At 34.1% G+C, this 22,737-nt stretch overlaps 1 protein-coding gene across 3 annotated transcripts in view; it reads left to right on the top strand.

Moving 5' to 3' along the window:
- Window positions 1–22,737, top strand: part of MTX2 (metaxin 2) — an 83,514-nt gene that overhangs the window by 17,151 nt on the left and 43,626 nt on the right. For all 3 annotated transcript variants that reach the window (XM_074399430.1, XM_074399429.1, XM_003921835.4), the window contains 2 exons: window positions 5,717–5,764; window positions 6,735–6,781. Coding sequence is in view for 2 of the 3 variants with exons in the window: in XM_074399429.1 (XP_074255530.1) it covers window positions 5,717–5,764; window positions 6,735–6,781 (95 nt within the window). In the remaining variant the exon portion in view is untranslated. The remainder of the gene's footprint in view (window positions 1–5,716; window positions 5,765–6,734; window positions 6,782–22,737) is intronic.

Genomic DNA, 22,737 nt, shown 5'->3' with positions numbered 1-22,737 from the left:
GAATTTTGTCTTTTAGATGATAGGTATTCCCAAACCAAGAAATCAGCTTTTTATAAGATGTGGATAATAATTTTCATGATTCATAGATTTACATATGAAGACGGTTACAGAGCTTATTTCCTAGAATGATACCTACATGGTTGATTTGTAGATTCATTGACCAGTTTAGGATTTTCACGTTTGGCATTCATAGGGTATAACTAGAGTTTTTTTTTTTTTTCTCTCTCATGTCATGCTTTACATGTAGTATGTGTGCAAGACAATCCTTTGAAATATAGAAAGAAAAAGTATATAAATTAACTATATTTCTTACCTTTGCACTAACCCTAAAACTGGACATCTTTTTCTATACAATGTTTTATATTAAATATGTAGTTTACCTCAGATGTTATTGCTGTGCCACTCCACACTTCAACTTATCTGATAAGCCATTTCACTGTTCCCTCTTTCCATGTCCTGTGACTCTAACCCAAGAATCAATCATTTATAAAAATCTCATGTCCTTATCAATAAAAATTTGAACATGTGGGCCTGAATTTAGAAATCATAAGGTTGTTAATTGCTGAGCTAATGTATCATGCACATTATAAAACATACATTAAAAAAGAAAGTAGAAAGAGTTAAAAAAAAATAAAATTCAAATTCCAAGTATTTTTAGGCAGCTATTTAATTTTTTTTTTTTTTTTTGAGTTGTGTTGTTTGTTATAGTGTTGAAGTTGCTTGGGTAAAGATTATTTTATTTTTTGTGTTTTGCTATGAATTTTTCTTATCTTCCCTGCTACATTCTTAGCCTGAATAGTACAGAGTAATAATGATGATGATAGTGCTAATAATAAAACCAAATGTTTGCTCAGCCAACATTTACTGATTACCTGCTATGTGCTAGGTTCTAGGGAAGAAACGGTAAGCAAAAATCAGACATGAATGCTGGATTCATGGTGCTTATTTTCTCGAGGAGGAGATAAACAATCAAATAGTTAGTTAAATGTAAAAATACAGACGGGGGAGTGCATGCTATAAGAGCTTGTCAAAGGAGTGGTTGAACTATTCAAGGAGGTCAGTGAAGACTTCCCTGAAGTTAGGACTGGCTACATAATTTGTGGGGCACAGTCCAAAATGAAAATAATAAAAAATTATTGGCTTTAAAGACTGAGACAGCAGAACATTAAACTGAGCATGGGGCCCTTCCAAGTGCAGGCCCCATGCAGCTGCACAGGTTACACGCTTATGAATCTGGCTGTACCTGAGGAAGTGATTTTTGAGCTGAGATGTGACAATACCATAGGAGGGTAAAATTGGTAAAATTGTTCTAGGCAGAAGAAACAGCACGTGCATTCAGAAACTGGATGAAGGCCAGTGAGGCTGGAGTGCAGAGACTCAAGGTAGGGGATGTGTGTGATGAGGTAGGCTGGTAGAGAAGGTAACTTGTAAGGCCAAGTAGAGCCCTGTAGGCCACGTTGAGGATTCTGGTCTTTATTCCAAGAACCACACATAACTGTTGATGTGTCTTAAGCATAAGTTTACTTTTGGTGTGCTGAGAATACCAATAACTTGCACTCTGACAGCATTGGACAGCTTTTTTCCTCAGCTTCCATTTCTTACCAACCCCTTTTTTAGAAACTTTCAGTCTCACCTTCTATGTTTATTCTAAGGCTGGCCCTTCCTTTACGTGTGTTTAAATGGCACTTCACATCAGGGAGTGCGTTTGGTAATAGAAACTGAAAGTAGATAGGCGAGTCATGACATTTTATTTACTATTGCAGTAGTTTGTGATCTAAAACATTTCAGGTTGACTGAAGAAAAAGTGGAAAAAGATAAAAATGTTTTATTATTGTTTTAAAATGATTTTTTTCTTTTTAAATGCTACAGATTTTTAGGATGTGTATTGTCAGTGCCATTATTTTAAATCCTTAATCTTCTCTTTTACACATGCTCAGGAGCAAGGTGGGTGATTACTGACTTTGACCTTGGGACAGAGAAGCGTAGGGAAGAAGTTGCCTTTTTGGACTTTGCCTTTAACGTAATAGGTATTCCCAAACCAATAAATAGCTTTCTTTCTGTTAGGTATGAATAATAATTTTCATGATTCATAGATTTACATATGAAGACAGTTACAGAGTTCATTTCCTAGAATGATACCTGCATGGTTTATTTGTAGATCCATTGCCCAGTTTAGGTTTTTCACTTTTGGCACTCTATCGAATAACAAACTGGAGCTTTTTTTCTTTCATCATGCTTTAGATGTAATTATATGAGCTCTGTCACCGATATAGTTTGGATGTTTGTGCCCCGCAAATCTCCTGTTGAAATTTAATCCCCATTGTCAGAGGTGGGTCTTGGTGGAAGTGTTTGGGTCATGGGGGTGGATCCCTCATGAATGGCTCAGTGCTGTGCTTGATAGTGAGTTCTCTCTCTGAGTTCACATGAGATCTCATTGTTTTTTAAAAGATAGTGGCACCTCTCCTCCTTGGCTCCTGCTCCTGCTCTTGCTGTGTGTGACACCTGCTCCCCCTTTGACTTCTTCCATGATTATAAGCTTCCTGAAGCTCTCAACAGAAGCAGATGCTGGCACTGTACTTCTTGTACAGTCTGCAGAACCATGAGCCAAAATAAATGTCTTTTCTTTATAAATTACCTGTCTTCAGGTAATTCTTTACAACTCCAACATCCTAACAGAATCATATAGGTAATGCACTTAAGTCAGTGATACTTATATTCTGTGAGCTACTCATGGGAGACATAGGCAGCTGGTCATTCTTTGTATACTCTACCATTTCCTGACTACTGCATTATAAACTGCAATTCCTAGCTGCTAAGATAACATGGTAATATAGGTTTGTATCAGTCTAATTTCCTTCTCTTTTAAATTGTAAGTTCTATTTGTGATGAAAACACTGGATGTTTTGGTAGAGTTACTTTCTGAGAATTTATTTTCAATAATGATTTCTGAGTTGGAACAGAGTTTATGCCTTGGATTGAGTAAAATATTCACCTTTTCCATCTATTTCCAGCTTTAGATTCTTAATAACAGAGCTTTTAGTATTTGTAGTTAGCTCTTTTAGTCTTATTTGCAGTCAAGTCATATGTTGCAAACTTACTACTTTCATATTTGTCTTTTGGATGAGATCTAGAGAATCCATGGTGGTGATGATGAATTAAGTTTTTTTTTTTTTTTTTTTTTTTTTTTTTGTGATGGAGTCTTGCGCTGTTACCCAGGCTGGAGTGCAACGGTGTGATCTCAGCTCACTGCAACCTCCACCTCCCGGGTTCAAGTAATTCTGTGCCTCAGCCTCCAAGCAGCTGGGATTACAGGCACCTGCCACCACACCTAGCTAATTTTTGTATTTTTAGTGGAGATGGGGTTTCACCATCTTGGCGAGGCTGATCTTGAACTCCTGACCTTGTGATCTACCCGCTTCGGCCTCCCAAAGTGCTGGGATTACAGGTGTGAGCCACTGCACCCAGCTGATGATTAACTTTTAACTGAAATTATTGACCACATAAATTTCTGTTCATATAAGAACTCTGTTATGTTACAGAGTAGTGAAGTAGCTTCTGATTTATCAGATAACACTTAAATTATGTTCATCATATGATTAATGCTAGTGTATGTAAAGGTTGGTGCAAAAATAATTGCGGTTTTGGTATGTCATTTGTTGGATTCTTCTTTGTAAAAGCCATAGAACATCAGAATCATCAATTTTAATACAGTAGTACAAGTTTAACACAGTTTTGGGGCCAAAATTGCAATTAGTTTTACACCAACCTAATTCTTAATTGTTTTTAAAATTTATAATGCATGTCTAGTATGTGCAGAAAATAGCTAACCAAGAGTTAAAATTACCACAATATTAAATTAGAATGTTCTGTTACCTTAACATAGATGATAATATTAAGTTGAGTAAAACTTTAATTAGCCAGCATGTTTAGGGAATTAGATGGTAGGTTTAATCAAATATCTTCTTTCTACAGACAGTTAACACCAACTGTATGTAAGGCATAGTAAAGGGTGGGATACACAGATGCACATGACACATCTGTGCTTCCAAGGAACTTATTTTTAATATTCTTAGAAATTTTTATAAATTTTATTCTGATGCTTTATTGCTAGTTAATGTAATACATATAGTTGAATCTTTGGTGATTTAGAATTTTATAACAGACAAATCTCATTGTATTGTTTTTAGTATAGATGTAAGCAATATAAGTGTGCTGACCATACAATTTATCCTAAAAGGTTATTTTTTGAGTAATTTGCTGATGTCAGCTTGTTTTTGTTTCTTTGTCTTTAATTTAAAAAACTATTATACAAGTTAATTGGGTTCTTACTGAAATTTACTTTGTTAAAAAGTTGACAGCAGAATACTTTGTTTTATTGCTGTTTTGTTATGCACGTTGAAATTGAGTAGCCCTTACATATATTGTGGGTAACAGCATACAAAACTATGTATAGTTAATTATTTACTTGATGTTTTCATGGCATTATCTCTAAATATTCGTTTAATTTTTGTAGCCAAAACCAAACTAAACCTTAATGTTAACATTTCTTATTATATACTACTACTGTGTTTTTGTTTTTATTCTAAAGCATGCGTAAAAACAAGGAGTTGATTTTTCCCATTCTAGGGACTGCTTTAGGACATTTTAAATGATCATTCTTAAGAAAAAAATTCTTCACATGTATAAATTTCTTTTTAAAAATCAGCCAGAATTATATATTAAAGTTATTTGTTGCTATGTCACAGATACTAAATTAGTATAGAGACAATTAGAAAAATGCCAATTATTATCAAATCTCATATCTTTAATTACTGAGGGCAAATGTAGTTACTGTATTAAAATTGGTGATTCTGATGTTTTATGGCTTTTACAAAGAAGAATCCAACAAGTGAGATCCTGATATCCTGTGTATTCTGTTAGTGAAGCCATTGCTTCTTAATTGCAGTTGATTAGACAAAATTCAAATCTAGTGCTTTTCCCAAACACTGGTAGGTTGGTAATATTCTCTTTGTAGCTGCAGTCTTCTCTAGATGAGAGATTAAGGGTCAAGGTCAAGTTTCATTTCAGACCTAAAATTAGCTTTACTGGCTTTATTTCACTTTGTAGGTACTTAATGCTTCATCATGCAACTTTGCTCTAATTGTTTTTGTGGGGTGGTGTTGGTAGGGTCAAGGCAATGAAATCTTCTGGAATACAACAGGATTCCTCTGTATTTTTAAATACTGCCAGATTGTGGGGAAAGATGGACAGCTTGATAAAGATATATTTGATTCTTTCATTCAATGTATGCTTGAAATTTTACTTTGCTAAAAAGTTTACTGTAAAACATTTAAAATATTATTTCACTATATTTTTTGTAACGAATTAAGCATCAGTATTATTTTATATGTATGAGTAATATTTAGGATATGTCTTTGTTTGAAAGAAGCTAAAGGAATTTATTTTTTTATTCTCATTTTTGATTGGCATGCTATCTTCCCCTCCTCCCTATGAAAAACAATCACCAAACAATAAACCAAACATGTTTTTAAAACAAGTTATCTAACCTGCTTATACAGGTTACTGTAGAATCTAAGATAGTGTGGTTAGTCATGTATAAGGCAACCTTAGAAATTGACTTTAAATGCTCTAGGTAAATGTACATGCTTATTAATTTGATTTGTTATTGATATGTTTTTGCTCTATGTGCCTAATTATCACTGCCTTGTTCTCACAGCTGCAGAACCTTGGCCTGAAAATGCTACATTGTATCAGCAATTGAAAGGTAGGTTTTTGTTTACAATTAAAAATGACTTTGTATCAAACTATACTTATTACGAAAAAAATCCTCAGTAATATAATTTACTATAAAGAGAATATAAAATGTAAAGAAGGGATTTCCTTGTATAATTTGTCTAGGAGGTTTCCTTGTATAATTTGTCTAGGAGGTTTTACCTAAACTTGTATCTGCCAGTGTAAACCAACTATTCATGGCCTATAAGGTCCTTAGTTTATTATCGACTCATTATATTGGCTGCTGTAGGCGGTGTAAAATGATGTGGTTGCAGGAGCAGTTGGCAGATTTACTGCACCAATAGCTGAGACAGCAGATTTTTGAAGTCTTGTGGTAAAGTGGGCTCTCAGTAAAAAGGAACTGTTAAAATGTATAGGCTAGGATGGTTCAGGCTCCCTTTAGCAGCTCTTCATATATCATCAGATCACATTATGGACCCCATTTGGGGCTTAGCAGCCTGCTACAGTTGTCAGAAGACTGCAAAGTAATGAAGACTAATAGGCAGCAGCCCTAGTCTTCTAAGCATGGAATTTTTATTGCAGCGAACTTGTCATCTTTCTTTTGTGTGACAGATCTAGACACACTGTGCAATATTAACTGCAAGCCGCTTTTATATTATTGTGAATGCTTTTACTTTTAACTGGAAAGGGTTCAGCAGATTTTACTTAATTTTAACGAAAAGAAGAGGAGCATTTCTTGAAAACTTGAAAAATGAATTTGACTTTAAGTGAACAATTTTAATTACATTGCTGATAAAATGAGTGATCAAATAGTTTTAGAGGAAACTGTCATAGTTTATTTGTCATAATTTAATCAAAATTATAATTATGTAATATTGATATAAAACTTTAGAATTGCTTTAGTGGTAGGCAATACCTTTGAAAAAAATAGAAATACTTTTAAAAAATAAAAATATTATATTCTACTTGGTTAACAGTTATGCTTCATTGTATTTCCACAGGGGAGCAAATTTTACTTTCTGACAATGCAGCTTCTCTTGCTGTGCAGGTAAATATGTAAATAATGTAATATCTTTTTCACCCCCTAGGTGATTTGCATCATTTTGAGTTGCAATTATATTTTTCCGCTTCTAGAAAGTCTGATACTATATGTTTAGATTTTTTTTGTATGATTTACCATTATATAATATTACATAATTTTATTATGTAATATTATTCAGTTAATTGTCAGTATATAACAAACTAAAAAATTTTGTTTAAGAAATCACTTTTATATGCTAGGCACATTCTGTGTCTTAGTTGTTTTGCTTTTGGCTGGATATTATGGTATTGATTATTTGGGGTGATATGTTCATTTGTGGACTCAAAATTATTTTCTAATACATTTGTAAAGGTTTATCACATATTTTTAAGCATCATTTTGCTTATTGCACTTATTCTAGCTTTAATCTATTTGGTAATCTTGTAGCAGTGTTCTGGTTCTCTAGCCACTCCTCATATATTTATTGATTACATAAGTGTTTATTATCCCCCAAACCATTTATGAAATATAATAGCTCTTCAAGTTGTATATAACATTTGTATAATCCAAAAAAAGCTTAGTGGTCCTGTAAACTTTAAGCTGCATTATAGGAAGAATAGGATACTTGGGGATAGTTTGTTTAAAAAACAATGTTTATGTAGGTTGTGGAATTATAGTTATCCAAACATTTTACATATTTAGCTGCTTTTTACTTAGCTTATGTAGTTTAACATAATACTGAGCATATACTGTTTGTTATATGAATGGTTTATAAGTGTAGTGAAAGCAATCATGCCCTGATAACCAATGTGAAAATAAAGGATTTGCTGTGTATAAAATAATATTTTCAATCTTTATATTCTTGGAAAGACAGCTTCAAGGCACTGTGAATATTTTAGTTGAAGCACTGATTCTTAACCCTTTTAAAACTGCTATTTTGGGGATAACCCTTTCAGGATCTGGCAAAAGCTATTGAACATTTTTTTCCAGAAAATATAACCAGGCTATTCTGCATGTGGTTTCAGTAGGTTTACTGATTTTTCTGCTGAAGCTATCTGGATCCCCTAGGAAAATCCCCTAAAACTATGTAATAGTAGGTTAGGAAGTGCTGAAGTAATTTTCATCAAAGGAAGGTATTTTGGTTAGGGAATAGACAGTGGTTTTCTAGTGGGCAGCTCTTTAGTACTCCCCCATCTGCCATTCTATGACATTTGACAATGTTTAAGTGTTTTTGCTTGTCAAAAAGGTTAAGGGTAGAGTGCCATTGTCATCTGTTGGGTAATGCCAGAGATGCTGCTAAAAATCCCACAATGTACAGAATAGTCCTTGCATAACTAAGAATTATCTAGCCCCAAATGCAAACAGATTGGTCAAGGTTGACAAACCCTGGAATAGATGGATTAGCCAGTTTCCAGAATAAACCAAAATACCAGTATATTACCATTTTAAAAAATTAACTTTTTAAATAATCTGAAGGGGAAAAAATAAATCTTAGTATGTATTTTATTTGTTAATTCTATTTTTATGATTTCTATTAATTTGCTTTCTCACAGTTTCTCAAATCATAGTTGCAATTAAAAATAAAACCAGAAAAAAGGACCTTTTGCAGTGTAGAATTTTCCTTAACTATTTCAATGTTTTTAATCCTACAGTATGTCACTTCGATGATAAATTAAACAGCATATATTAAAATTTCTTGGTTTTCTTCAATAATCTTTGGCTTGACAGCTGATAGTAGCCATGACTATAAATGTGACTTTTCCAGATATCTGATGTAAACTTTATGGAGTAATTTTCTTCTATATAGTGGACTAGCATTCGTTTAGAAGAATCAGTTAAAGGCCTACATTTGATGTACAAAATTGCTCAAAACAATGTGACAGGTATCCACAAACTGGATTATTTTCCAGAAGATAACAGATATCAAACATCAGGTATTTTAATAGTCTGCCAGTTAGGCCATTAGGAAATTTAAATTTTACTTAACACATAAACTTGGTATTTATTATACACCTAAAACTAAGTGGTTAGATCTTTTTGGACTCCAGGAATTTTTATGATTTCAGTTTAAAAATATTTTTTTTTTCTTGTAGCTGTTTCCCCTAAGATTTGCTTTTCTTCATTCTCCTATGTTGAGTATAGTGAAATATTAGTATAGTGTGTTTCTCTGGTTCCTTGAGCTGAATGTGTGTATATGCAGTATTATACACACATACACACACAAGAGAGTTAGAGAGAGAAAGATATCTTCCATTCTGTACTTGTGCTTTGAAGGACTTTACTCTTATACTGATTGGAAAAAAGAACTTTGATAATAATTCTCTGTTACTATTCTTTCTTACCCCCGAGTCTAAACCAGCCGTCTAATAAATACACAAGTATTGGCCACATTTGTTATTTGAAATTTTCTAGAAGCCTCATTTTAAAAAAGTAAAAAGAAATAGGTAAAATGTATTTTAATAATATACATTATTTTATCCAGTATATCCAAATATTATTTTAATATGTAATCAATACAGAATTTATTAGTAGGACTTTTTTCATATGAAGTTCAAAATATGATGTGTATTTTACACTTACAGTACATCTCAGTTTTTGCTAGCCACATTTCAAATGCCCAGTATATGCTAGTGGCTTTTGGGTTAGACACTGTAGTTTTAGAATACAATATGAGCAAATACATATATACTCCCCAAAGTTTTGGCAAAAATTGTTTTATTTAGTAAGTTTATGTCTATTGATTGAGTATATGCTGTTTTTTATAGAAGATTCTAATTGGTATCTGTTTCAAATACAGCAAATTCTAAATGGAACTCTTTCAACTTTGCTCAGATGTAAAATAGAGACGTAATAGAGCTATCATCGGATAGGATTGAGTATGTTAACATGCTGAATATGAGGACTGAATATGTTAACATAGTAAAGCACTTAGAAGAGTACCTGGCATATTGTAAATATGCAGTGAATGCTGGTTATTACTGCCTTCTCTCCTAATTCTTTGAAAGAAATGTACATATTCAATGTCAGTAAGAGGAATGGAGGTTCGCAGGCTTGATAATACATAATTAAAAATAAATGTTATGTGTAAGAATCTTTTCTGGACATATTTGTATTTGTGTGTACATTGATAATTTTTGTAATTATTACCAAAAAAATAATATTGAGTGCTTTCATGCAAACAAAATTTTATTTTATTAATAATATGTTTTTAAAAATATTTATTGAATACTTTTATTGTATAAGACACTACACTGAGAGCTTTTATGTGGAGCATAGCACTCAATCCTTCCCATGACCCTAGTGCACAGTACTAATATTATCCCAATTTTAAAGATGTGGAAACTGAAGCTTAAAGATGCTTCACCCACATTCATAGAACCCACAGATTGTGAAGATAAACAGAAAACAACAGCAACATTGGTTGAGTGCCACCTGTGCTTGTCGCTGTGCTGAGCTCTTAATTCATATTAACACATTTAATCCATGTAACAACAGTATGAGGTAAGTGCTGTATAATATAGGTGTCATAAATAATCCTTTCACACAGCTACCCTATTAGTTAGATACTATTATTATTCCTATTTTCCTACAGATTAGGAAGGTAAGGCAGAGAGGTTAACCAGTGGGCTCAAAGTTACATAAATAGTACTTGGCAGAGCTGGAATGCAGATCCGGAAAGTCTGGATTGGCAGTCTACACTCATAATACTTTGCTTCATATTGGTCTAGTACAGTGATACAGATCTTTGAAGTTTTACCCAATAATAAGTGAACATTTAATCACAAATTATTTCTGACATTTCTTAGTAAATTATATCTTATGACTACTCATTTACATTAAGGAGTAGAAGAACATGTCCTAGCTTTTGTATCTTTTAAAAAAGGGATAATTATAGTGTTATCTCTGTAATACTGTGAAGCTCAAGTTAGGTAATAAATGGGAAATTCTTTTGAAAAAGGAAAGGAAGAGGAATGCAAGAAGATGTCAAATGCAGAATTAATGCCTATTTTGACTTCAAAGATTTATGTACATATTTTGTGAATGTCTTTTTGAGAAGTCCAGAGCACTGTTCATTATGCAACAGACTTTCTAGTAAGTTTTAGAATTTTGCTTAATATATATGAAGGCAATTTAAAAAAACTGGTATTTCTTTTTTGCATGGCTCAATCTAGATATTATAAAAATTTGAATTTGTTTTTTAGAGTGTTTCAAACTGATGATCATTATTAGAATATTTCATGAACAGGTAATCTTTGTCCTACTTTTTACTTCAAGTAAGAGTAGCATTTAAGCTCAGGTGAAGGATAATGTCCTTGTTCCATTTAATGTTTTTATTTTTCTTTACTCTTTGTTAATAAATACTTTATCTCTCAAAATAACAGAAAAAAGGACAGAAAAAAATCTATTTTCTTTCTGTTGAATATAGTATATAATTTAAAAGTCAGCATTTTGCGATGTTTTGTTTGTTTGTTTGTTTGAGATGGAGTCTAGCTCTGTCGTCCGCAGTCCAGAATGCAGTGGTGTGATCTTGGCTCAGTGCTGGCATGATATCCGCTCACTGCAACTTCTACTTCACGGGTTCAAGTGATTCTCCTACCTGAACCTCCTGAGTAGCTGGGATTACAGGCGTGCACCACCACACCCAGCTGATTTTTTTGTATTTTCAGTAAAGACGGAGTTTCACCATGTTGGCCAGGCTGGGCTTGAAGTCCTGATCTCAAATGATCCACCTGTCTCAGCCTCCCAAAAGTGCTGGGATTACAGGTGTTAGCCACCATGCCCAACCAAAAGTGAGCATTTTTCTAGACTCCATTAATGCTGGACCATGAACACTACCATTTCAGATCTGCTGATACTTAGCTGACCCTTGTATTTTCCTTTTAGCAGATGATACTTTCTAGATAGATGTATTAATTAGTGGTTAAATAATAATATCCAAATGTAGTGTTTGGGAAAAGGCAAGAGAGAGGAATATCTGTCTGTCTTTTGAGGCTGCATGTTGATTATTGCCTTCGAGAAAAAATTTTGAGTGTGAAAATATAGCTGCTATAAATTTGTCATGTCATTCAAATGGCCATAGTAGACAGCTACCTGCAGAATTTTAGAGGAAAGGATTTTGAATTTTCAGTTTGGTTGGATACATTTTGTTTTAAACAAATTTTTCAGGGTTTTATGCTGTTTTAAAGCATCAGTTTAAACCTGATGCAAATAGAAGTAGATGATATGAGTGGATATATTTTAACAGATACTTAATAGAATATTTTATGAAAAACATTTAAAAAATTGACAAAACTTTATTAAAGTCTCATAAAGTATAGAATTTTAGGTTTTAAAGATTTGTACATTCCTCTCAATTTGATTGTCCTCTGTAAGATGAGGCTTCTGAATTCACTTTCAGGGTTAGGTGAAGGAAAGAAAACCTAAGGGATAAATAGAATTTAGTGATCATTTATGAGCTATGGAGACTTGTAAAATCCTTTTCAGTATTCCAAACAAACAAAATGGAGGCTGCAGATGTTTCTTTGATGTCACTGAGTTTAAATAAATTCTTCAGATTGATTGTCTTATATTACATTATTATAGTTTGTATGCCAGAAATGTTAAAGCATTTTAGTGATTTATGCTTATAAGACCTGGGATTATTTCAGTGTATAAAATACCATCTTTATCACGATAATTGTGAACTTAAATTGCAAATAGAATTTAGCAGGTTAAAAAACAAATCTCAATATTAGTTTCTCAACACTTTAATGGTATGGTTTATATAAAACATTAAAATTGGTCAATGTAGAATTTGTAGAAATGAATTATATTCAAAATAGAATTAGGTGGCTATTAGAGTTGTTATTTTTAGTAATTAGTGAAATACTGTAAAATGGTTATAAAGGGTAATGGTTTACTAATATAAATATTCATATAAATATTTAACTTAGCAAAAACACTCCTGCATTTCTGAGAGATTGCAACTTAGAATATCAGCTGTGCACTTTTTTGTTTAAAAAGTAAATAGCAAGCAGGATTTTAAAATTTGTTGCTGTTAAACAGAACAGTAAAGGTATAGTAATAAGACAGAAAAACAACAACAGCCTATTTTTTTAAGCAAAAAAGCTAGAATTCTTCATTATTAGATATACAATATCAACATAATTGATCTAGCAGCATTTTATTTGAGCTGAAAATACACTTAAATTTGAGGCCATACACTACCCTGTGTGAGTGAAACATCTTTCATATAGTTCTAAGATGAAATTACCCTTGAATGAATAGCATCTTCATTTATCTTCAAACCCTTTCTGTGCTTTTAGTGAACCTATTCTTTCAACATTCTACAACAAGAATTACATTATACCATTATATCAGAGTATTTCTGTGGTGTGAAATAGATTGGTTTGGAAAATGAACCTGGCTTTGCTATAAATTACATTCACAGGTATAAAGGAATTTGTTATTTTGTTTAAAATAGTCACAAATATAATTAAGGTCTTAATTTATGTTAAACTACAAATATGGCTATTATGGTAACCAGATTAGGAACTTAATCTGTCACTTCAAGAATGATACCTAACACTTTTCGTTTGTAACCTTACATACATTATTTCAATTACCGGGTCTGCAGCTATTTGATATAAAAATGAATTATTTTGTAGATAGATTTGTTCATGGTTTTTAATTTTAAAACATGCCTCTTCAGTAAGGTAGAAAATAATACTTAAGTTGTCACAAATTTTCCTTCGTGTCTAGTTGAAAAAGGATATGAATTAAAATTCACAATCATTTTTGTTTTGTGTCCTCAAAATGGCATTGCATGCTTGAGAATAGTCCTTAGTGAATTCTTACATAAAATAATTCAAATTTAACTATGAAATGAATAGAAGCTTTGTCCTAAAGAAGAAAGACCTGAGGTCTGCTGTCTAAGCATAGCTTTACCTGGTTGGACTGAAAATAGATTGCTACCTAGCTAGAATTTGAATATCTTACTTAATGTGGCTTACATACATTTAGAAGCTGGGTTTATAACCCCTTGAATTCCATGGTATTAATCAGTGTAAAGCATCTAATTCTTTAAAAACTTACTAAAGGCAATTCTTTAAAAATTTGAATTACTTTTATATTTTTATTGGCAAGCAATGCTGATTTTATTGCTTAGTTGCAGCTAAAGAGAGTGTGCTGTATATTTAACTTGAAAGACAAATGTTCACTTTGTTTTGGAATAAAGAAGGGGAAAGAAGACAGTTGGAGTTGCTCATTCGCAAGTGTTTCAATATTGAGTTACTATTAGTTAATTAAAAAGAAATGAATATATTTTATGTCCCTGCCATCTGCTAGTTCGTCCTAAGAATTTTAATTTTTTTACTGTTTTTCTCAGTTGGGAATTTTTTTTTTGTCTGTAAGTAACAAAATTTTAAAGCATTCATTATATGAGCTCAGTAAAAGAGTAATTTTTTTCCTTTTCTCCCCAGTTGTTCATTGAGTGCTAACTACGTAACTGGTGGTGTGTGAGGTTCTTGGGTTACAAGAATTGTTCTTTCTGTACCTTTGACTGTTTTATAACTCTTGCTTAATTTTGACCCTGCAACTTTTTATGAAAGTAATAAACAAGATAGACATGGTCTATATGTATTAACAGAGCTTATATTCGTGGGAGGAGGGGCTTTTATCAGTTCATTTATCAGTTTTATCAGTGTGTTATTTATATGTAATTCTCACAGGGAAAGCTTATGTCTTTTTATATTCTAGTTGTCTTTTTTGTTGCTTTCAGAAAGAGCCTGATTTTTTTCTATAGCTGTCAGATGTTGATGTATCTGACAATTGACTCAAATATTCCAGGAGTAGTTTCTAGGTGAGAGTTTTATTAAAGAAGATCACAGTCTATGACGTGATGTCTTCATATATGCTATCAAATAACATTTCATATTTTTAGATAACAAATTCACTCTCTTTAAAGCTTTTTATGCTTATTGAATTGTGGTTTCTGATTTCTGCATAGGTCATTATTGTTTTTAAGTTGAATTCCTGTTAACTGTTTTCTAAAGCAATATCAACTTATTGATATTTGTAACTATTGATTTTTTAAAATATTTCTGAACTTAACAGGAGTTACATCTAACTTTTTAAAGCAGTGAGCTCTGAACCCATAAAATAACCAACTGCTAAATTTTGCTATAGTTTACTAGCTTTCTGTGAATTTAAATATGTGTACATTTATTTTTAGGAATATCTATGGCTTGTTCACTAAGCAAGTGTTTATTGAGACTTTATTGTATGCTGAAGACTAAAGTAGTAAACAAGATAGACATCGTCTATCTGTGCTAATAAACCTTATATGCTTCGGGGAGGGGGTCCTTCTACCAGTTCATTTATCAGTTTTATCAATGTGTTTGACTCTAAAAATTAGTCATAAAGTCAACATATCAATATTAAGATATCTTTACTTGTTTTTTTAGAAAAGACTATATTATATAATTATATGTATTGAAAACATAAATTGTATATTCACTATTCTTTTAAAAAGTGCTTTTGGGCCAGGCACAGTGGCTCATACCTGTAATCCCAGCACTTTGGAATGCTGAGATGGGTGGATCACCTGGGGTCAGGAGTTTGAGACCAGCCTGGCCAACATGGCGAAACCCTATCTTTACTAAATACAAAAAATAAGGTGATGCATGTCTATAATCCCAGCTCCTCAAGAGGGTGAGGGAAGAGAATTGCTTGAGCCTGGGAGGCAGAGGTTATGGTGAGCCGAGGTCGTGCCACTGTACTCCAGCCTAGGTGACAGAGTGAGACTCTGTCTCAAAAAAAAAAGAAAGAAAGAAAAACCAATATATTTACTTTTTACTATATAAGAATTGGGTTACTTTTTGGCTTTACATTTAGTTTCGCTGATTTCCTCCAACATTTCTTTCTGGAATATTATTAGTTTATTTGGGATTGAAGACTTGAAATTAGATATGTATAATATTTGAGATGTTTTATTTTATTGATGTTCTTATTGTTATTCTGTTTACTTGCTTTTATTAATTATAAGATCTACAAGCTTACTTTTAATGTCCTGAAGATTGGGCCATAGTTGCTGAGATTTTAAAAGATTCAAGCTAACAGTGGTTCCTTCATGTGTTACTTCTCAGTAAATTTTCAGAAGATTATACTGCTGTTATGGGACAGCTTCTTGTCTTCTTAATGTTTCTTATTTAACCAAAAAGTTAAATTGGCTTCTCAATTTCTAAATTTTCAGAAGATTATACTGCTATTATGGGATAGCTTCTTATCTTCTTAATGTTTCTTATTTAACCAAAAAGTTAAATTATTGACTTCTCAATTTTTAAACTTGGTGGTGGGCTATAGATGCAGGAAGCCGAAAAGACCAAAGATGAAGACGGTCCTTGATTATATTTTTATTCTGCATAACATGTGTAGTTCTTTCATAACACCTTGATAAGTATCTTACCTGCAGGAAGTGCTAAAGAATAGTATGTTGATTTGCAGACACACCTGTTTATGTGGTTTTCAAAGCACATGGCTGTACTCTTAGCAATTCTAGGCCTTTGAAAAAAAGGGTAGAGTTGTCTGCTACTCATTTCTCGTCAGAAGTCTGTCCAAAAAGTAATAGACATGACCATCTAAAGACTTCTAAGTCCCCTTCCTTCCACCAAAACCTGCTCACCCCGCAGTTTTTCCTAGCTTGGTAAATACCAGTTCCATCTTTCTAGTTGTTTATGCTAGACATTTTTAGCCATTTTTGGAGTTCTTTTTCGTATGTCCACATTGAGTTATCAGCAGAACTTCTTGAGCCTCTCTTAAAAATAGAGTCAGAATCTGACTTACCACTTTTATCACTTCCCCCGTGGTCCAGGCCACTATCATATCTTGCCTGGATCGTTACAAAAGCCTCCTAACTAGTTTTCCTGCTTCAGTGGTTCTGCTCTCAACAGTCTAATTTCTGTATAGTTGTTTGTGTCCTTTGAAATGTTCAGTAATATTCCAGCAATCCCCAGCTGAACACCTTTCTAATGATTTCTTGTCTCACTCAGTAGAAGCCAAAGACCTCACAATTACCTACAAGGTCCTAATTATATTTTTGGTTGCCTCTCTGATCCCATCTCTTAGTACTCACTTCCTTACTGCCACATAGTCATACTGGTCTTGTTGCTGTTGCTGAAACATAGTTAAAGCACAAGCCTGCTTCAGGCCTTTAAATGTGGGCTGTTCTTCCCTTAGGTATCTGCATGGCTTGCTCCCTAACTTTATTAGGTTTATGGTCAAATGTTACCTTATTAGTGAGCCTTTATCTGACTACCCTATATATAGTGGCCATACCTTTACACTACTTTGTATTTCTAAGTTGCAGTAATTACCGTGCATATTTTATGGTTTATTTGCTTATTACCTGTCTTCATTGTGATGTAAACTCTACGAGGAGTGAGACTTTATGTTGCCTGCTTTTCTCAGTAGCTAGGGCAGTTCTTGATACATAGTGGGTGCTCAGTATATATGCGTTGAATTTATTTTTGTAGGTACTCAAAGTTATGTCTTTCTGGCAAGTTAGCTCACCAGGAAGTTTCATAGTGGACCAAATAGCCTTTGTAGGCCTTTTTGAACTCTCTCTCTCTCTCTCTCTCTCTCTCTCTCTCTCTCTCTCTCTCTTCTCTCTCTCTCTCTCTCTCTGTGTGTATATATATATATAATTTTTTTTTTTTTTTTGGGACAGTCTCACTCTGTCGCCAGGTGCCAAGCTGGAGTGCAGTGGCACAATCTTGGCTCACTGCAATCTCTGCCTCCTGGTGAACTGTATTTTTATGTTCTGCTCTAGGTCATTAGAAGAAACAGCCTCACCAAAAGCAATTTTGCATTTGTTGTATGTTGTCTTATGTAATTCAGTAGCCCTTATTGAAGATTCCAGATGAGAAAGGTCTTTTGGAATTTAGTATAAGAAATCCAGTTGAGGAACAACCTTACTCTTTACTTTTTGTTTTTGTTTGACTTTTGTTTTGACAGGGTCTTAATGCCCATCACCCAGGCTAGAGTGCAGTGGTGTGATCGGGGCTTACTACAGCCTCAACCTCTTATGCTCTGGTGATTCTCCCACCTGAGCCTCCCAAGTAAGCAGGGACTACAGGTGCACACCATCATGCTTGTCCAATATTTTGTATTTTTAGTTGAGGTGGGCTTTTGCCGTTTTGTCCAAGCTGGTCTTGAACTCCTGAGCTCAAGTGATCCACCTGCTTTGGCTCTTTGGTATTACTGGTGTGAGCCACCTTGCCCAGCCAACCTTATTCTTTTCTGAAGGCTACAAATATTCCATTGATGGATGCATCACAATTTGTTTTAACTGGTCTTTTATTGATGGGTGTTAAGCTATTATTGTAATTATTATTTTGCTGTTATAAATAGGACTTAAGTATGAATAGCCTTACACATATCTGGTATAATTTTATACATATATTTTCATATTATATATTTATAGCAATACCATTTCTAGTCAAAGGGTATGTACATGTAGAATTTTGATAGGCCTTACCAAAGTGCCCTCAAAAGGTCACATCGATTATATGTTACCACCAGTGGTTGAATATAAATTGTGTTTTGGATTTTGACTAAGTAGACTTCTTTTAAAAAGCTTTTATTTTCAGAAGTTTCTGTTGCTTTGTTTACAGAAATTCACATGACTGAAACTAGATGTTATTGTTTACATATTCATATGTGTTCATTTATTTATTCATCTGGTAATTGTTATCTGCCTGTTATGTACCAGGCACATAACTTCTTTCCTCCCTTTTTCTCTACCTTCCTTGCTGTACACCCTGATCTCTGTTCTTTTTTCTCATCTGAAGATAGTGATACTTGTACGTACCTTATAGGGTAAATTATTTGTGCAAGTACTTGGCATATAGTAAGTGCTCAGTAAATACTCACTATTATAAATTTTCTGTGAAGTTGTCTTGCTCTCTGCATTTTTGTTTCCCAGTTCCTTTTTCTGTGGTTTGTTTTGGCTCTGTATTTTGTTTGTGGCTTCCCTCAAGTATCTGTTGATCTCTGCTAACAATTTATAGTTAAGAGTGAGGCACTAAAGAGATGAGACTTTTTGACATGTGGATGTCACTGTAGATTGATTGCATATTGAGTGATCATTTTTGTTAGTCACTTTTCCTAGCCCATCCCACCCCCAATAAAATCATCAATATGTAGATTTTTTTTTTTTTTCCCCTCCAGAGAGACATCCTGGAATGATATCCTGTGTTTGGGAGCTAAGAGGGAGAGAGAGGGATCCTGTGTGGATCTCAGTACGTGTGTATACTTACCCTTAACTTTGCATCTTTGAGAGTGACGCCTTACGCAGTGCCCTCTGCTGTTTGGGTCCCTCTAGTTCAGTTTCTCCAAAGAATAAACCTTTGTCTCCTGCTAGAGTTGGGGAGGGGTAATTGTCTGATGCTTATGCAGACTTTCATCTAATCCTTTATTTGCTGTTCTATGTCTTACCTCTGCCTCTGTGCTACTTGGTGCTTCCAATTTTGGAGTCTTCCTAGTTTCTGTGATGCAAATGTATTGATATTCTTCTGTGCAAACTCTTAGGTTTCAGCTTCCTCTGCTCTCTGCCCTGCTAAGTCTGCTTTCTGTCTTAAAAAAATGGGTTGAGGATGTGGAGAAATAGGAACACTTTTACACTGTTGGTGGGAGTGTAAATTAGTTCAACCATTTTGGAAGACAGGGTGGTGATTCCTCAAGGACCTAGAAATAGAAATTCCATTTGACCCAGCAATCCCATTACTGGGTATATATCCAAAGGATTATAAATCGTTCTGTTGTAAGGATACATTCACGCAAATGTTCATTGCAGGACTGTTTACAATAGCAAAGACTTGGAACCAACCCAAATGCCCATCAGTGATAGACTGGACAGGGAAAAGTGGCACATATACACCATGGAATACTATGCAGCCATAAAAAACAATGAGTTCGTGTCCTTTGTAGGGACATGGATGAACCTGGAAACCATCATTCGCAGCAAACTGACACAAGAACAGAAAATCAAACACCATGTGTTCTCACTCATAGGTGGGTGTTGAACAATGAGATCACATGGACACAGGGAGGGGAGCATCACACACTGGGGTCTGTGAGGGGAAACTAGAGGAGGGACAGCAGGGGTTGGGGATTTGGGAAGAGATAGGATGGGGAGAAATGCCAGATATAGGTGATGGGGAGGAAGGCAGCAAACCACACTGCCATGTGTGTACCTATGCAACAATCTTGCATGTTCTTCACATGTACCCCAGAACCTAAAATGCAATAAAATATATATTTTAAAAAATGGGTTGACATCTCTGGTCTGCTTTTGTCTCCTCTGCTATTCTTTATGTCTTTCTGGGCATATACTCTTTCTATTTCTTCATTGTTATTTTAATAGATTTTTTTAAAGGCTGTAGAGATCATTGTGTAAATTTAGCCCTTCATGTTTAACCAGTTATTGATGATCTGGTCATACTTTTTTTTCTTTGAATTTTTTTAAAGTAATAAACCCTACCCCTGACACCCTACCCCTTCAAGTGATTTTTTTTTTGACATAATGCATTCAATTAATGTATTCAATGTATTGAAACTACATCAAGCATATTAAATTTCAGGGTCTTAGAAATCAGGTACTGGCAATTATGTTCTGTGTGCATGTACGTGTGTGCATTTAAAAAATTTCCTACCAGGTACTCACTAAATTTATGTATAAAGAATGGGTGTAAGTTTAATTCATTCTTTAAAGAGTTCTTGGTTTTCACCTGTTAATACATTTGCCTCATCATTTTAGCAATTGGAGTTGCTCAGCAAATGAATAATCTCTAATCTCCCAGAACCTGGAAATAGGGATTTAATGCATGTCACCATCATTAAAGGTTGATTGTATCACTTGCGGGATTTCTGGACCCTGTGCTATTATGCAGGTTTTATAAAACAATGTTTATAACTTTCAGATGATGTTAGCCCCTCTTGCTAAGGGCTCCTTTATGTACTGGTTACTGTTGTTATCTATCCATGCTATCTGATAGATATCCAGTAGACATCATCACATCACACTGTGGTGATGGAAATGTTCTGAATCTGTACTGTCCAGTATATATAGTAGCCACTAACGACATGTGCCTGTTGAGCACTTGATATGTGGCTAGTGTGACTACGGAACTGAATTTAAAATTTTATTCAAACAAGGAGCCACATGTGACTAGTGTCTACCATGTTGGACAGCATAGTTATAAAATGTTAGTCTGATAGGATGTGCTAAATGTTTTATTCAAATTATTTTATGTTGTTATTTGTTTGAATTAGTTTAGAATAAAGTATTCAACCGAGGAATAAGAGATAGCTGAGTTGTTCCAAGTTTGTTATTCATTATTATATTTTGAAATATATTTTTCTTTGACTTCCATAAGAATAAAAATATCAGATTGCTATTTCAGAATTGAAAAGAAAATATGTTTTAGGTGACTGTGTCATGCCATGTATTTTGAGTATTTTTATGTGCTGATAAGATATTGAAAATCAAAGTGGAAGGTGAAATTGAGCCTCTCCAGTGTTTTCTTCCATCTTACAAGAGAAAGGGGAAGTACTGTTTAAGTCAAACCTTGCTATTGTTTCAGAGTTTTTTTTATTATTGAAAATAGTCATGGTAATGTTTTGGTTTTGCTTTTTTTTTCTCATGATCATAGCTCACTGTAACCTTGAATTATTGGGCTCAAGCTATCCTCCTGCCCGATAGCTGGGAATATAGGTGACTGCTACCAAGAGCTGCTTTTTTTTTTTTTTTTTTTTTTTTTTTTGAGATGGAGTCTTGCTCTGTTGCCCCGGGCTATAGTGCAGTGGTGCGATCTCGGCTCACTGCAACCTCTGCCTCCCAAGTTTGAGCGATTCTCCTGTCTCAGTCTCCTGAGTAGCTGGGACTATAGGTGTGTGCCACCATGCCTGGCTAATTTTTGTATTGTTAGTAGAGTCAGAGTTTCACCATGTTGCCAGGCTGGTCTGAAACTCCTGACCTCGTGATTCGCCCGTCTCGGCCTCCCGAAGTGTTGGGATTGCAGGTGTGAGCCACCGAGCCAGGCTCTCAAGCTAATCATTGGCTTACTAGAATAATGCTATCACTTGAGGTCTGTGGTAAGTTGAGTGTCATTTAAAAATTTTTTTTTAGAAATAAACTTTCACTATGTTTCCCAGGCTGGTCTTGAACTCTTGGCCTCAAGCAATCCTCCCTCCTCAGCCTCTGGAAGCACTGGGACTGGCCTGTTTTTGAAGTTTGGATGAAAATGATTGGTGACACCAAACTTCTTTGTGAACTACAGATTAATTCAGAAAATTTATTTTGAATCAGGGATGAAGAGTAATTGTGGTAATTGTTCTCAAATTAATCTTTGGCTAACTAGAATAGTGCTATCAGTTGAGGTCTGTGGTAAGCTGAGTGTCATTTAACCGGTAAAAATTGTCAGTTATTTTTTACAAAAAAGTAAGAAGCATGGGTTTTGGGAGCTGAAGGTTGCAGTGAGCCGAGATTGCACCACTACACTCCAGCTTGGGTGACAGAGTAAAACTCCGTCTCAAACAAAGAGAAGTATGAGTTTGTTTGTAGAACATTACAATTCTGTTTTTTTTTAAGTGAAACATAGCATTCTGGAATATTAATTAGTATAGTTACCACTATGCATGTAGTTTAGCAAAATATACCATATTTACTATTTTATACAGTATCATTGTTAACTAACAGTTGAATATTATTCAGGTCTTTGAGAAGTTATATTAGTTATTTCAAACACTTTTGTTCTACTGAAGGCCTCAAACCCTTCTTAGCTTCTCATTCTCAACAAATGATTTATTCTTCCATTTCATGAAATATGAGCACTGACGTTCTTGTTCTTCTTTCTTATCAACTTAAAGTCATTATCACTGATTCCCCACCACCTCTTGAGTTACAGTGGAAAAGGTGTCTGTTCCTGACAAAAACAGATCTATCC

Source organism: Saimiri boliviensis, chromosome 5 (assembly GCF_048565385.1).
Source record: "Saimiri boliviensis isolate mSaiBol1 chromosome 5, mSaiBol1.pri, whole genome shotgun sequence".
In the NCBI taxonomy this organism is placed as follows: domain Eukaryota; kingdom Metazoa; phylum Chordata; class Mammalia; order Primates; family Cebidae; genus Saimiri; species Saimiri boliviensis.
This window is presented reverse-complemented; position numbering and strand designations above follow the sequence as displayed.